The following is a 16580-nucleotide window of genomic DNA, read 5'->3' as shown; positions in this document are numbered from 1 at the left end:
GAAAATATTTAACAAAATTATATTGCTCAATTTTGTTTTTAGAATCAGTACAAAGATTTCAAATTTCTTTCCCCAAAAATGCAGGCTTAAGTACAAAGAAATGTTAATTGATTCATTGAACTTTTGAAGCAACTATTTAACATTTTCAATAAAAAGAAGCCTACCTCTAATCCCAGGTGGTAGATTTACTAAAGACATACATTATAATTATGCTTCTGTTTTCATTTTCTCCTAATAACAGAGACTGGGAAAGCCTGCTTTCTACATCTGGATTTCAAACCATCATTCAGACAAAGCTTCATTAAATCCCACCAAACACTAAAGGTCACTGCGGTTTCATATGTTTGTGTTGTAGCAACCAAATGTTGCAAAAACTCTATCAGCACCCAGCAAAATTCTGAAATACCAGAAAATGGCAAGAATAAGATGAGGACATAGGTGATAAGTTCATCTGTTCAACAAATAGAAAGACAGATGAATAGAATATAGTTCTTTTCCTCAAGGAAATCATTCTGCATAGAAGTCTAAAACTAAATTGACAATTAGGATATTTCATGTAAATGCAAAGTTGATTTCCATTAAATAGCTGGGCTGAGCTGACCCAGAAAGTCTTCTTTCCTATTTCAAATATATAGAAGTGCCATTTAAAATATAACTGCAAATGTAAATATTTGGCTGAGTTCAAGATACAAACAGAGATTTAAAAAACAAAACAAAACAAACAAACCTCCAAATACAGAGGGAATTCAAAATTGGAGCAGTGAATGGAACCTGTAGCCCAGGACACACAGGCCTTACTGGCTGCATGGGACTCTGCTACCCACTTGAAGAGCAGAGGCCATACTGGGCATTAGAAATGAGCTACAGATAAAACCAGGATTCATAAAGTTTGATCCATTCATAAAATGGCAACTATTCAAATTCTTAACAATCTAGGAAAATAGCACAAAAATTTGTAGCCTGCTTGAGCGCATGGACAGAAAAAATGACCTGAGAAAAATTATAAACTCAGGGCCTTTCCCCTTCTATGAAGTCTAAACTCACACTCCACAATCCACACCACCAGCTGTTAAGGGAAAATACCTATTAGGGGCAAATATTTCTGAAGAGATATTTTTACAATCTAGGAAAAAATAGAACTTCCACTGCATGTGGTTTCTTGTGAGGATGACTTTATTTTAAAAATTACAAACCACACATGAAATAAAATATTGAGCAGGAGTCAGCAAGCACACCAAATAGAAGAGAACTGGGGATAATAAACTAACTTAAAGAATTTAAAATGAGTGGATTTTGAAATTTTCAGGCAGACAAAGGAAATAATAAATACTGTAACAACATTAAATTATGATATAGGAAAAGGCAACGTTGAAAGGAAATAAATACATAGTCTAAAAAACAAAATACACAAATGTTAACATTAAAAAAATCCCTCTTTGGATCAGGTGATAAGTAGATTGGATATAGTTGAAGAGTGAATATATTAATTGGAAGACAGAGGGTAGGAAATCATCTGGGATCATATGGACTGATAATTGCATAGAAAAGAGATTTTAGGAGATATAAAGGGCAAAATAGAGTCTAAATGTTCCAAATGAAAGAGTATACAGAATAAGAGAGAGGTAATACTGTACTGAGAAATGTCCATATTGATGAGTGCCTGAATTTTCAGATTTTTAAACTTTCTAAGTCTTAAATTGGATAAGTACATATCCACACTTGGCTGAATTATAGTGAAATCACACAACAATAAACATAAAAAAATAGACTTCCTGAAAGAGAAGTTCAATTACTTCTTATAAAGAGTTACCAAATATACTTACAACAAATATTTTACTATGTCAAATCCAGAACACTGTGAAATATACCCTCATGCTTCAAAGGAAAAATAACTGATTACCTAGAGTTTCAACCCAAGCTAAACTTTCTTTAAGAATGAGGGTGAAGGCGTACCTGAGTGGCTCAGTTAGTTTAGCATCCAACTCTTGATTTTGGCTGAAGTCATGATCCCAGAGTCATGGGATCAAGCCCCACATTGGGCTCTGTACTGAGCCTATAGCCTGCTTGGAACTGTCTCTTCCTCTCTCTCTGCCTATTGCCCACCTTTCTCTCTCAAAAGTAGTGTATAAAAATGTAGGGGGCGGGGAGAATGAGGGTGAAATAAGGGAATTTCCTAACAAAGATTGAGGGAATTTCCTTCAGGCAGATTGATAATAACAACTAAGGATATGTGTCAGCAAGAAGGATATTGAAGCCAAAGGAAAGAGTAGGATGAAAGAAACATCAAATAGGGATCTATATAAATAAGCACTGGCAGTAAATAATAGGAATGACTCATCTGGAAAGTAAAGAAACTAGTAGATCTGAGACACCAAACAATAATAGGAAAGGAGAGAGTTAGGAAGATTCTTCTGTAAGAATTCTAAAGTTCTTATAAACAAAGGAGGCTAGAGAGGTGGAATAACTTTTCACTATTCTGAGTATTTATGTTAAATGTTAAGGGTAATGACTAAAATAAAAGAAAGAGTATGTACACCTTTCCAACAGGTAGAGGACACAAAAATGAATAAAACATGATGGTATTATATTAGGTGAAATAAATCAGAATGAGAAAGACACATGATTTCATTCATATGTAGAATCTAAAGCAAGCAAACAAACAAAAATACAAAACGAATTAAACAACTATCAAGCAGAATCAGACTTATAAATACAGAGAACAAATTGATGGTTGCCAGAGGGGAGGATAGTGGGCGGATGGGCAAAATGGGTGAAGGGGAGTGGAAGGTACAGGCTTCCAGTTATGGAATAAGGCAGGGGAATAAAAGGCACAACATAAGAAATATAGTCAACAATATTGTAATGGTGACAGATGGTAGCTACACTTGTGGGGGCATAGCATAATGTATAAACTTGTGGAATCACTAAGTTGTATACCTGAGACTAATGTAACATTGTGTGTCAACTATACTTCAATTTATTTATTTTTTTGTTTTTTGGGTTTTTTTTTAAATTTTTTTTTAACATTTACTTATTTTTGAGACAGAGAGAGAGCATGAACAGGGGAGGGTCGGAGAAAGAGGGAGACACAGAATCTGAAACAGGCTCCAGGCTCTGAGCTGTCAGCACAGAGCCCGACACGGGGCTCAAACCCAAGGACCACGAGATCATGACCTGAGCCGAAGTCGGGTGCTTAACCGACTGAGCCACCCAGGCGCCCCAACTATACTTCAATTTAAAAACAAAACAAAACAAAACAATGACAACAAACCAAACACTTGGCCAATCCAATAAAGGGCAGAAAATCAGAAAAACATAGTGAACAGTTAAAGGAAGACATACAATAAGATGATATGAACAGCCATAATGTAGCTAATGTACAATAGAATATAATTATTAAGCTCACCTGTTTTATAAGGATCTAAAGAATTGGAAAAATAAAATAAATTCAACCATGTGCTAGTCAAAAGAGCTATGCATACAGTAAAACTAACTTGGAAAGATTATTATAAAATGATGAAAATAAGAACATGTACTATTAGATGAGTTCAAATATGTTCATTACATTACTGTTTGAAATAAAAATTTCTGTGAAGTGTTGTGTTTCAGTGGGGGTACTGATAAATATTTATATACAGTTTATTTTTTTTTTAATTTTTATTTTCCCATTTATTTCCCATTGGTTTTTCTAACCAATTATTCCTTGTACACACGGATATAATTACTTTTAGGTTTTTATTTTGCAATCATTTATATGCTAAAACCTTGTTAATCATCTAATCTATACATAATTGTACATTAGCTTCTTTTTCCCAGTGATGGAAAAAAATAATTTTATCATACTACAATGGCTAGACATTCAGAGAAATACTAAATCACATGGTGAGTGCTAGTATATGTTTTGCTCCTGGGCTCAATGAGAATTCTTAATACTTCACTACAAGTAATTTTTATCTTGTTAGGGTAGGTTCTTATTTCTTATTTTATATAGGTTTTTTTTGTTAGGTGAAGAATTTATTAAAATTCTTCATATCTAATGAGATGGTCAGATAGATTTTCCTTTTTTGCCCTACTAATAAGAATATTATTAATAGTTCCTTGTTATCAACCATTCTTTCATTTTTAGAATAAACACTAATTTGCTATAAAGCAAATGCTATAAAGCATTTTTTCGTTATAGTGATTATTTTGGTTGGTATTCCATTTTGAATTATTGGATCTATGTTTTTAAGTAAGATTATTCTGTATTTTTCTTGAAAATTGTATTTTTTTTTTTTTCCTTGAAAAACAATTCTCTAACATCTCTCAGGTCAATTAAATCAGGAACAGGTTTGTTAGGTTCTCATTCCCTTAACATTTAACATTTATGCTTAACACAGTTCTGGGCACACAGCAGAAAATCAGTAAATATTTGTTGAGTAAATATGAAAATCTGACTTTTATCAGCAGCATCTGCTTGAACTAAGTTTTTTAAAACACTTTATTCTCTCCAGCCTTTCCTTTTCTAGGTTCTTCAGTGGCCAGGTAATTGTCAAACATCTCTTATCCTGAAGAAAATCACACTAAATTCTTTAGGACTTATTTAGAAATCTCTCTAAAGAGTCCCCTTTATTGTGATTTTTAAAATAATAATTAAGGAGATGTTAATCTGTTAAATGACTCCTGGTTATTCCTGTTTGCGTTTGGAGATGAAAGGAAGAGTAAAATTTTATTGACATGTTTCTTGTTTCTAAGAAGCACTTAGATAGTAACTGTCTTAATTCTCTGTAAATGGCAATAACCTCTAAGTCAGTATTATATTGGATCATAGGGAATAAGAAGACATAAATTGATCACCTTTTTCAGGCAATTTAATTCTGTGGCTTCCTGACCTGTCTAGGCAGAGTACTGTGGGGCAGGGAGGGTGCTCTAAGATAGTCTGATGAATATGTACTTCCAGATCTTCCTGTGACTTATGATAAAAGGTTGGTTTACACTGTTTGCGTGGAGCTCCTGGAAAATTTATCAGCACCTTGACGAGTGATTACTCTTGGCCAACAAGAGCAGAGCCTGGCTTGGCTTTCTTCTAATATTCCATGTGGCATTGTCCCTTTTCTCTCCCTATTCCTCCTCACCATAGCATGACCACTGTCTTTGACTCTTGCAGATATTTTTGCCATTATGTGAAAATTTTTGAACCAGAAAATAGAAGTTACTAAATCATTCTAAACTTTAGCTTCTCCAATTATAAACTGTAAGTGAAAATCCCTAACTCAGTAGGTTGCTGTAGGAGTAAGAGTGTTCAGTCTTATGAAGAATGCCCTATGGCTCCTAGCATACAGTAGGGTCTAAAAAGAGATGAATGCTTGTTTACCCACCAGTGTCTTAGGGTTATATAATTCTTTAAACTTTGTCTCCCTTTTCTTCTTTATTTGTAATAAGTAATACAAAAATTCCCATATTGTATGTTTGGAAAGGCAGTCTTGTGTGTTCAGTCTTTCAGCCCCACTTAGCTGAGAATGAACGTGGGGCCTGACACAGACCATTACCAAGAGACAACGAGCCTCCACAGCCTATACTGGGCTTATCACATTGTGTGGGACTATCTTCCCTGTTTCATACTCAGTTTATACTCCTTTGTTCTGTTTATGTGTGTGTCATTAAACACCTGGCCAGCCCCATTACTATATCTGTCTTCTGTGGGGAGGGGAGGAGATCATTCTGAGGTACAAGAGGGTAGCATGCAAGCCAATGGCCCTGTGTTGGCTTCCAGGAGTGCCTGCTGGACATTGGGTCCAACACCCACCACTAAAGCTGAGCTTTCCTTGTCCCCTCTCCATGTGAGCAAAGCATTGCTCCATTCAGTATTCGACTGCACTGTGTTTTCCTTGACGTCTCCACTACCAATGTGCAGTGGACAGAAGTGGGTACTCCTTGTGTTACTCCTGGTGGTAAGCAACAGATGCCACTTGCTCAACAGTTTATAACAATTCCAGAGAATTGTTATAAATGTAGAATAAGATGTGGAAGTCTTGTTACTAGTCCCCACTTTTTCCTCTTCTATCTTACCCAGGGGTAACCATTGTTAAAGACTTAGTGTACATAATACAGGTCTTTATTAATGATTTTGATTTTAATGTGTATATATGTATATGTGCACATGTATGGTATCATTAAATAATCACATGTTTTTTGTGACTTAGTTTTTCTTAATATATTTTTAAATATCTTATTGTTCTTTCTTTATAAAGCTGCATAGAATACCATGGTATGGATATATTATAATCATTTTTCCTCTATCCATTGAGGAATTTTTAATTTTGCCCTCTTAATTTTGAAAAATATAGCCAAATTTTCTTCCAAGGCAATAATATAAATTCACACTTTTTCCAATGATGTATATACATGTCCATTTTGTGAATGAACAAATAATTTATTTTACTTAGTATAATGCCCTTCCTATTCATCCATGTTGCCATAAATTACAGGAATTCCTTCTTTTTACATTTACATTTACAATAATATCCCACTGTTTACATGTATATACCACATGATTTTTATCCATTCATCTGTCAAAGGACATTTAGGCTGTTTCCATATCTTGGCTATTGAGAATAATGTTGAAAGGAACATGGGTGTGCCGATATCTCTTCAAGATAATGATTTTAATTCCTTCAGATATATACCCAGGTGGGATTGCTGTATCACATGGTAGTTCAATTTTTAATTTTGAGGAACAGCCACACTGTTTTCCGTAACGGCTGTGCCATTTTACATTCCCATTAACAGTGTCTAAGAGTTTCCTTTTATGCACATCCTTGCCAACATTTGTCTTTTTGATAATAGTCATCCTAACAGATTTGCATTTTAAAAGGATGCTCTCCTGCAGTGTGAGGAATCTAGAGGTATAAGAATGGAAGTATAAAGTTTTTGTTTTCCTCAAAGAGATGACCAGTTCTCTAAAAAAAAATATTAAACTACCTTTCTCTCACAAAGTTAATGAAGTAAAATGTTATTAGATCTGAAGCTGATTCTATTGATACGCTTCTTCATTTCTATTAGTATGTAGGACTATTTCAGTTACCATATGGTTTGAATTAGGCCAAGTTTTACCTCATTATTCTCTTTATACTTCTTTACTATTGTGCATACTCTTTATCAGTTGTAGAATCACCAGGAAAACACGTATTTTCAAAACTTGTTGGTTTTATTTATAAATGAGTACAGAAGAAATTTACCTATTTGCGATTTTGAGTCTTTCTAACGAGGACTCTCTAGGTCTTTTTTAAATGTCTATATCACCTTTTTTTAAGTTTATTTATGAGAGTGACAGAGAGCATGAGCAGGGGAAAGGCAGAGAGAGAGAGAGAGAGAGAGAGAGAGAGAGAGAGAGAGAATCCCAAGCAGACTCTATACTGTCAGCGCAGAACACAACATGGGGCTTGAACTTCCTAACCATGAGATCAAGACCTGAGCTGAAATCAAAAGTAGGATGCTTAACCAACTGAGCCACCCAGGCACCCCAGTCTATATCACTTTTAACGGAGATCTAGTATACTTCTTGTTAATGTGTTCTTAGGGATTAAATGCCTTTTTGGAGCATTTGTGAATGGATTTTTAAAATTACACTTTAAAAATTTTTACCAGGCTAAATGTTCAAATGTCTTATGCAAATTTTATCTTGTATTCAGATGCTTAATTCTCTTGCATTATCTTTAATAGTTTGTTGGTCAATTCTTTAGAATTTTCAATGTAAATAATTTGAATTTCCTTTAATGAGTAACTATTTTGAATATTATTTACCAATATTTTACTTCCATTTATTTTATTTTAACATATTTGTTAGGACCCTCAATAAAATGTTAACAATTGTTAAAAAGAGAGTTGGCCTGGAACATCTTAAGATGCCTTCATCACTAATATAGTGAGAAACATGTTTTATAATCAAAGGCATTTCTAAGTTGTAATTTAGGGAATACTTACCATTTATTTCATTTAATCTTTCTAATACTAATGACACTGTACCCTTAGTGTAACACTTTTTGTATGAGCAAACTGAGGCCCAGAATAAATAAGCAACTTGCCTAGGGTGCATAATAGATAATGGAATGCAGAACTTAGAGGGCTGAACTCAGAGTGGTAATACTTGGAAAATCATTTCAGATTAAGAAAGTTTTCTTCTTTTAGTGTACTGAGGGTTTTATCAAGTATGAATGTTGAGTTCTATCAACGCTCTACTGAGATAATAATATAGTTGTTCACCTTTAATCTTTTAATACACTGAATTACATTAACAGATTTCCTGATGTTAATCCATTCATGCATTGCATTCCTGGGATACACCCTCACTGGTAATGACATAATGGTGTATTTGATTTGCTAATATTTTATCTATGATATTTCATCTAAATTTATAATTGAAATTGACATTTTTATTTCATTTTACTAGCCAAGATAAATATTAGGATTAGGCTATGCTTTTAAAATGAAGTAGAAAGATTTCCATGTTTTCTAATAATAAAATAGTAATATTAATCATCAAAAACAGCTAAAATTTTGGGGACTATATTAAAGATTTGCAGGTATAGCCTCACTGAATTCTTACAATGAGCCCTATGGAACAATAATATAATTACCCACTTATTAAGAGATAACAACAGCTAGGATGTTGAGTAACTTGAGAAAAGCCACACAATTAGAAAAAACTAATGTGTGTTGATTAGAACAACTGACTTTTTATGTCTATAATGTCTTTATTTCTACTTCATGCTTTCAAATGGTAGCTTAGCTGATTAAAGAATTTAAACTTGACAGTTTCTCCCTCAGCACGTTGAGATTTCCTGTAGTAGGACCTACTATGCTGATGGTAAGTCAGTCTGGTGTCAATCTGACTGTTGGCCTTCAAAAAGCTATTTTCTCTCTCTCAAAGCTACTAAATGCTTCTACTTATCAGTGACTTATTTACAATTTATACAATAGGCCTGTGTGTGTGGACTGGGGCGGGTACTTGAGTGGTTTAATCAGAGGAGTTGGTATTTAGTTTTTTCATTTATTCATATAACAAATATTTATCGGACACCCTCTGTTCCAGGTACTGTTCTAGCTGTGGGGCATACATTAATGAATAAATAAGAGAAAATCCTGCCCTCATTGAGCTTATTGTCTAATCTGTGGAGTTAGACAAAGGATAAAATAAATAAGTAAATTATGGAGCATGTTATACAGTGATAACTCTATGAGAGAAAATAAGGCAGGAAGGGTGATGTGGAAATTCAGGTTTTGGAGTGGAAATTTTAATAGACATGGTCTTCACTGGGAAGGTGGTATTTGAGAGAGTGAGCAATGTGTATATGATGTAGGGCAGAGGGTTCCATGTAGAGAGAATAGCAAATGCAAAGGCTATGTTGTAGAAGTGTACCTGGCATGCTTGAATGACAGAAGAGGCCACCATGGTTATAGAGAAGTGAATAAGTGGGATAGAGGTAGTAGATACAATCAGAGAGATATCATCGGTCTAATGGTGTAGAACTTTCTAGGCCATTTAAAGAGGTCTCTATTTTAATCTGGGCAAGATGGCCAGCCAATAGCACTTTTAGCAGAAGAGTTTCTCAACTGGATTTATGTTTTCACAGGATCATCCTGACTACCCTGTTGTAAGTAAATTATAAAAGGGCAAGAGTAGAAACAGTGAAAACAGTTAACAAGTTATTGAGTTATTTTGATGATTTTAAGAGCATAGAACAGGTGGTAGCAGTGGAGGTTATCAGAAGTAGTAAGATTCTGTACATATTTTGAAGGTAGAGTCAAGTCATTTTGCAGATGGATTAGATGTGGGTTGAAAGAAGAAAGGAGAAATCGAGGAAATTTTTTATCTTAGTCACTGTAGTCATTGAGATGCCATATGGGGTCTAGAAGAGACTTTGGGAGAAGAAGGCTTGAGAGGAAATAACAAGAGATCAGTTTGGGATCTATCACATTTGTGATGGTTATTAGATCTCCACATAGAGTAGGCAGTTGGAAATCTGAGCCTGCATTTCAAGAGATAAGTCTGTACTAAGATACAATCCCTAGACTGTCCAACTTATACATGGTATTTAAATCCAGACACTTGATAAAAACTCCAAGAGAGAGACTGGATATAAACAGAGAAGAGAGTAGAAGGAAGGGAATATTTAAAATGTCAAAAAACAAAGATTGAGACCCCTGGCACTCCAACACAAATGGTTAAAAGATTAACAGTTTCCTTCAGCAAAGGAGACTGAAAAAGGTGAGTCAATAGGTTAGGAGGAAACTTAGAAGTGTGTGATATCTGAGAAATTAATTGAAATCATTTCAGAAGCATAACTCAAATGCTACTAATATATCAAAACTTATACTGGAGTTTTAGGGAAGGTCTAGTCTGAATTGGTTTAAGAGAGTTGGAAGGACAGGTCTAGCAGATATTAAAATAGACATATAGACAGTGGTTTCAAGGACTTCTGCTGTAAAATAAAGAAGAAATACCTACTGTCAGCTGGAGGTAGAATTGAAGACAGCAGTGAGTATTCTTTTTAAGACAGGAGAAATGAAAAGAACAATTTCATATGTTGATGGAAATAAATCCAGTAAAGACGGGGAAGCTGTCGATACAGAAAAGATAGGAGAAAGTGCTGGTGTGATGTCCTTGATTACCCCTTGAGGGCCTGAGAGCTAGTACACAGGAGGAAGGCTTGATCTCAGCCAGAAGCATGGGGGGAGTTCATTTGTAGTTGCAGGAAAGAAGGCAGCACATATGGCTGCAGATGTTGGTGAATGCATATGTGACAACTTGTGAGATTTCTTTTCTAATTGCTTCAGGTTTTCAATGAAGCAAGGAAAAAGGGTCACTAAGTAAGATTAAGGATGGTGAAGGAGGTATTGCAGGTTTGACAAGACAGAAAATGACTAAAGTAACCACCTAGGAGACTGAGTTAATGCACTAGAGAAATGTATTATGATTAGTATTCATATATAAAGAGCTCTTCCAGATGAACAAGAAATAGATGAACATGCTGATAAAAATATGAGAAATAATGTATATCTATGATTCACACACATATTTGTAAATACATATGGCTAATAATCAGAGGAAGTAATCATTAACTTCAATCTTGATATAAGTAGGGAAAACCAACAGATTGGTTGGTGTCACTGAGGAACACTCTTTCTAGAGAGCGATGTGTAAAAGAAATCGTTACTTTCAACAATATGCCTATCCTTTCACTTGCATTAAGGAATTTTTCCTCCAAGGAAATAATTGATTATGCTTGAAAACTTTTAATTATATATTGTTCATCTCTACTATTTCTGAACACTGGGGGGAAGTAAATGTTGGAAGAAGGAAAGTGGATAAGTAAATTGCTGTGAAAGGCAATTGAATTATATTCAACCAGTAAAATGTCATTAATTGTAGATGAATATTTAATTAAAAAGTTTATGAGACATATAAGTGAATTCATGATGCTAATTATGGTTGTGTCTTCTTTTGAAAATGTAATGCATATATTTATATTATGAAGAAATGAGATTATTCGCTGTATGTAATTTTGGCATTGGTCTGTGTCTATTCATTAGTTTAACATCATGAAAGTTTGTCCTGGTTTTTTGTTGGTCATGATAACTTCCAAATCAGTGATTCCACTGCCATCTTTCTGGGAAGCTCAATTCACTGATTGTTTCCACTAGATCTGTGGCCTGATCTGATTTTCATTCTAGAAAGATTATTCAAATACCACAAATGGTGTGGTTTGGACAGAGATAAATTGGACACACAGACTTAGAGCCCTCTTTAGGAATCCCCATGGGAGGTGATAAGGATCAGGGATGTGAGCAGTGGGGACAGAGAATAGGGAAAAGGGTGGAGCTTCCAGACAGGGTGTATGAAGGGGAAATCCCCTGATATTCACATAGAAAACCACCTACCAAGAAGAACATTTGGGGAAATCTACAAACGCAGGCATAAGCATGAAGCAGAACCAATTTCTTTGGTACTAAAAATGCCAATCTCTGCTTGTACCCAAGCTTTACTATTACAATTTAAAATTATAGGATTATTTTTGTCTTCAGTTACTCTGTCTGTGTTTAATTATACACCACTGAGATGATAGCAGCTATTTTGAGGACACTGTACCTTTTCAGGCTCTGTATCCCCTCTCCATGTGATACTGGAGTTAAAAAGAGGAAGGCTAAATAGAAGAGGCGCAGGTGGTTGTGTTTATGGGCTTCAGGGAGATATGATTACCTCACTCGGCTGATTGCTACCTGAAGGAAGTCAGATTACAATTAAGACTGTCAGGTAAAGCACACAATTAAAGTTCATTGCAAATGCTGTCGACAAACTAGTATTAGCTGGGAAATGCACTCTGGCAAACAGATGTACCCTGGAAAATAGAAAGGGAATGTTTCCTTCTAGAACAAATCTACTTTATCAAATCTGACAACTTTCACTTGAGCTCTGGGTCCTGCACTAAAAAGAGCTTCTCGTTTGATTTAAGCAATTGGCACGTAACATGCAGGTTGGAAATGAGTTGACTCATTAACTTATTTTGCTTAGTAGAAAAGGTGAAGGTGAGAGAAAACATGCTTGCACCACCACATTTTGTTCTCTGCCTTCCAGATTTGCTTTAGATCTAGCAATATTGCATTCTATGTTTATTAAGAGGTGAGGTTGTAGTTCTAGAACTGGAATATTCTTATCACAAAATGTCAGAAAAAAAATCATACGGATCTGTTTTTAGAATTGGTTTTTAGTCATTCTAATGGTGTGACTGTACGTGGCCCATGTGTTATCAATCTCTTTAAGTATCTACTTGCATTTATATGACACTAATAAGGAAGAGTTCCCATAGACAAATAGCAATTCTGCTATTTGATTTTACTTCATAAGTAACTGTATATATCATTTCCTCTTAATAAAGTGGAGTATTCCCTCAGCTCACACACATCACAGACATTACTGCTAATGGAAGTTATGCATGGGATTGAGTAGAAACTACAGCTGCTACTCCCAAGCTTCCACTCTGTGTTTTCCTCTACTAATGATATTTTTCATCTGGTCAGTAATGGAGGCAGTTGATCTGGGGAATGGATATCACAGAGAAATTCTAATCCAGGGGAAGCTTAGAAGTTTGCTTTTCTCCATAACACTGGGAGCATATGGTCTAGATTAGACCTCTTTCAATGACAGAAACTGCTTCACCAACAGCAGAACTGAGGCAAAACACCAGATTAGAAAAATAGTAAGGAAACACACAGTATTCTGGTTTAGGAGGAGAAGACTTCTAGGATTCAGCCATCTTTTCTCACGGCACATCACTCCCTTGGGAAAATTAACGCCTCCAAGTTCCTTTCAATTACTTTATCTGTTAACTAGATTTAGGATTAAATGAGATAACATGTATAAAGCTTGAGGTAAGCCCGCAAAGAATGCTGGTTTTCATTCTCCTTTCCTCAGAATCTTTGGTGTCCAGAGTGCACAACCATTGGTCCCATGCCATTTTAGCCTGTCCCAAGCTCACTCCTTCTAGAAGTCCCCTTCAACTACCAACATAAGCTTAGAATAGCCAGTACACAACCTGAGTCGTGTCCAGCTCTGCTACTGACTGCTAGTGGCAGTAACCCAGTGTGTTCTGAGGAATTCAGAAAGTGCACTGACCTTCTACTACATTCCTTCTAGTACGTGTTTTTAATTGAAGTATCAATTACATGCAATAAGGTATGAAAAATGCATAAAGTTTAAATGAACAGTTTGATATATTTTGATGTATTTCTAGGTAAGTGTCCATTCCTGTAACCATCACCTCACTTTAACAAACTTTATTTTCACTTCTTTTAGTAAAATTTCCAAGAGCACCTCAACCTCCACTTCCTTCAGTATATAAGAACATTACATTCCTACCTGCTCTCTCTTGAGGTGCTTTGAAGTTATTGTTGTCCTTCTTAACCAAGATGCCCCAGGCTTTTAGGCTTCTGTTACCTGACAGGGAAGCAGGGCTGCAGAAATGAAAAGACAAAACAAAACAACAACAACAAAAACTCTTCCTAATCACTAAGCATTTGTATAGCAGTAGCGAAGACATTGTGAAACACTCCAAAACATGAGAGATGCCAACTGATTGTAATTTATTTATGGCAGTGAGGTCAAGGGAAAATATAGTGAAACTAACATTTAATCAGTGCCTATTCTGGGCCAAGGATTATGCTAGGTGGTTTACAGAGTTGTAGCCTTTAATCTTCCAAGCATTCTCTGTGGAAAGCCACACTTAATACTCTCCAGAATCTCCATCATTTTCTCACTCTTTTTTTCTAAACACCTTTGTAGTGATTATCTTGCCACAAGGTTATCTTTTGTAGGTATTGCCTTGTCCCCAGCCTCCGTTTCTATTTCTCCTTCCCTCTCTCATTCTCAGTCTCTTTCTCACTCCCTCTCTCTTTTTCTCTCCTGGTCTTTACCTCTCTTTCTGGCCCTTCATTTAGACTTACCTTCTTCCTTTGATATTCATGAGCATCCTTTCTTGATTTCTTGCTTTAATCTCTCTCCTCTCTGCTGTACACTGATAGTTCAGATTGATGAAAATCCATTTGTAATTGGTTCCTGAGAACACTAGTCCTCTATATTGGGTGTTAGGCCATCTCATAAACTGTCTTCTTCAGTCATCTTCAACTGGCACAGAGAGACTCAGAAGTTCCAAAAATGACAGCTATCTCCTAGAAGGGAGCATATGCTACTTCACAAATTTGGCTACTGGTATTAGTTGAGTCATTTCCCACCGTTTTTAGAAGAGTTATTTCTTCACTTGATTCCAGCCCCCACCTGTCTTTTTTTTTTAACAGTTGTAGGCATCCTTCATCATTCTGAGCCAATATCCATATTAATCTCTTATGTTAATTACTGTAATTCTTTAACATCCTGTTTAAAGCAATTTAAAACAATGAAATAGCATCTTACTTGAATAGAATTACTAATGTTTCTCAGGAGCTTTTCCATTTGATTCTCACCCTACACTGTGAAGTAGGCAGTTTGGGCATTATTATTTTCATGTTTCTGAATTTGAAGGAAAGGGACACGATAGGATGTTATGGGTCACTTATCTCACCCTGCAATTGTCTCTATGTTGTGTTTTGCAGTTTCTATGTCCTCCACTACAGATAAACTTAAGACCCAGGACCACATATGTGTAGTTCACTTTTTTATTTGCATGTTTATCCCATACAAAGCCCTGAGAAATCAGTAGTGGGCTGTGGATCGGAACCTGGAGCTCCAGTCCAAAACTGTGTCATATCGAGGAGCTGGTGTGCTGTTACTGCCCATGTGTGAGGCCTCAGTTTCTATTTCCCTTAGTCTGAATTTATCCCTTGTGACCTGCAAGCCCTTTGTCCATGTGCGGCTTTTCCACGTGGTAGCTGTCTCTTCTTCAATAATACTCCTAGGGCTGTTGATACTTCACCTGTCTTGCTGCTGAGACCCTTAGACATTCCATCTCTTAATCAGATTTTTTTAAACTAATATTCATAAGCCCAGGGAAACCCAGTACTCTGTGGCCAGAATATGGCCCATGAGGCAGGACTTCCTCTAATCTTATGCTCAACACTTATGGTTCCTGAGGTGAGGAGACTTGGGAACCTATCCCTAGAGTCCTTTCTGATTCTTTTTATTCCTGGTTCTTCTGCTGTATCTCTCCTTCTAGTCTTTGAGACCACATGGGTCTTAACTCTCCAGAGCTGTAATTCCCTTCCCCATATTCAATACACATAAAAGCAATAATGGAAGTGATGACCCCAAGAAATAACAATTCTTGCTTCCTTTACTGCTTTGTCAGATTAGAATGTGACTATGCAAGTAAATCATTCTGAATCAGTTCTTTTCTGAAAAGGTTGGTTATTTGTTTGTTTGTTTGTTTGTTTATTCAGAGAGCATAAGTGGGGGATGGGCAGAGAGGGTGTCCACACAGACCCAACTCAGGGCTTAAACCCACAAACTGTGAGATCATGACCTGAGCCAAAACCAAGAGTCACATGCTTAACCAACTGAGCCACCCAGGTGCCCCTGAAAAGAGCTTTTAAATGGATCATATTGCTCTTTCTTTCTTCCTCCAGGCTCTCACTTGGGATTCATCAAAGTAATTGTCACTGGATTAAATTCATCCATAATGTCAGTAGAGTTTTATAATATTCCAGAATTTCCAACATCTGCAATTATTAGGCATCTATGAAACAAATCAGCACTTTGAAGAGCCCCATTTTTGCATGGTGTTCAGCTAAAATAGTCCTGTTATCTAATAGGTCGACAGCCATTGGCTTTAGGCTAAAACTCAGGCTTCCCACCAGAGTGTACTTAGCAGAGCATTGCACACAACTCCAGTTAAACTCAGATTTGCAATATGATGGTAAAATGAAACTCAGTTATTAGACTGAAGTTTTTGATGAACAATCATTTTGAAAGAATAAAGCACCTGTGTTGATTTTCAGCACTGGAAGTCCCTCTGCCCCTCCCCTCTGGACATACAGGCTCTGGACTCCTAGAGGTGGTTTTCAATAGTGGTTTTATTAGCACCATTGCATCATGGACTTGTCAACCCACCCAA

General features: G+C 36.0%; 1 protein-coding gene across 2 annotated transcripts in view; it reads right to left on the bottom strand.

The window, feature by feature from the left end:
- LOC144615830 (uncharacterized) overlaps positions 1-14665 on the bottom strand; it is a 92735-nt gene extending 78070 nt beyond the window's left edge. The window contains exons 1-2 of one of the 2 annotated variants that reach the window (XR_013554441.1): positions 14479-14665; positions 13895-13972 (exon numbers count right to left, since the gene is read on the bottom strand). Coding sequence is in view for 1 of the 2 variants with exons in the window: in XM_078443810.1 (XP_078299936.1) it covers positions 13895-13989; positions 14479-14633 (250 nt within the window). In the remaining variant the exon portion in view is untranslated. Of the gene's footprint in view, positions 1-13894; positions 13990-14478 lie in introns of both variants that reach the window. The other variant, XM_078443810.1, reaches the window with a different exon arrangement.
- Positions 14666-16580: the final 1915 nt, after the last annotated feature.

Source organism: Panthera onca, chromosome A3 (assembly GCF_046562875.1).
Source record: "Panthera onca isolate mPanOnc1 chromosome A3, mPanOnc1 haplotype 2, whole genome shotgun sequence".
Classification (NCBI taxonomy): Eukaryota; Metazoa; Chordata; class Mammalia; order Carnivora; family Felidae; genus Panthera; species Panthera onca.
This window is presented reverse-complemented; position numbering and strand designations above follow the sequence as displayed.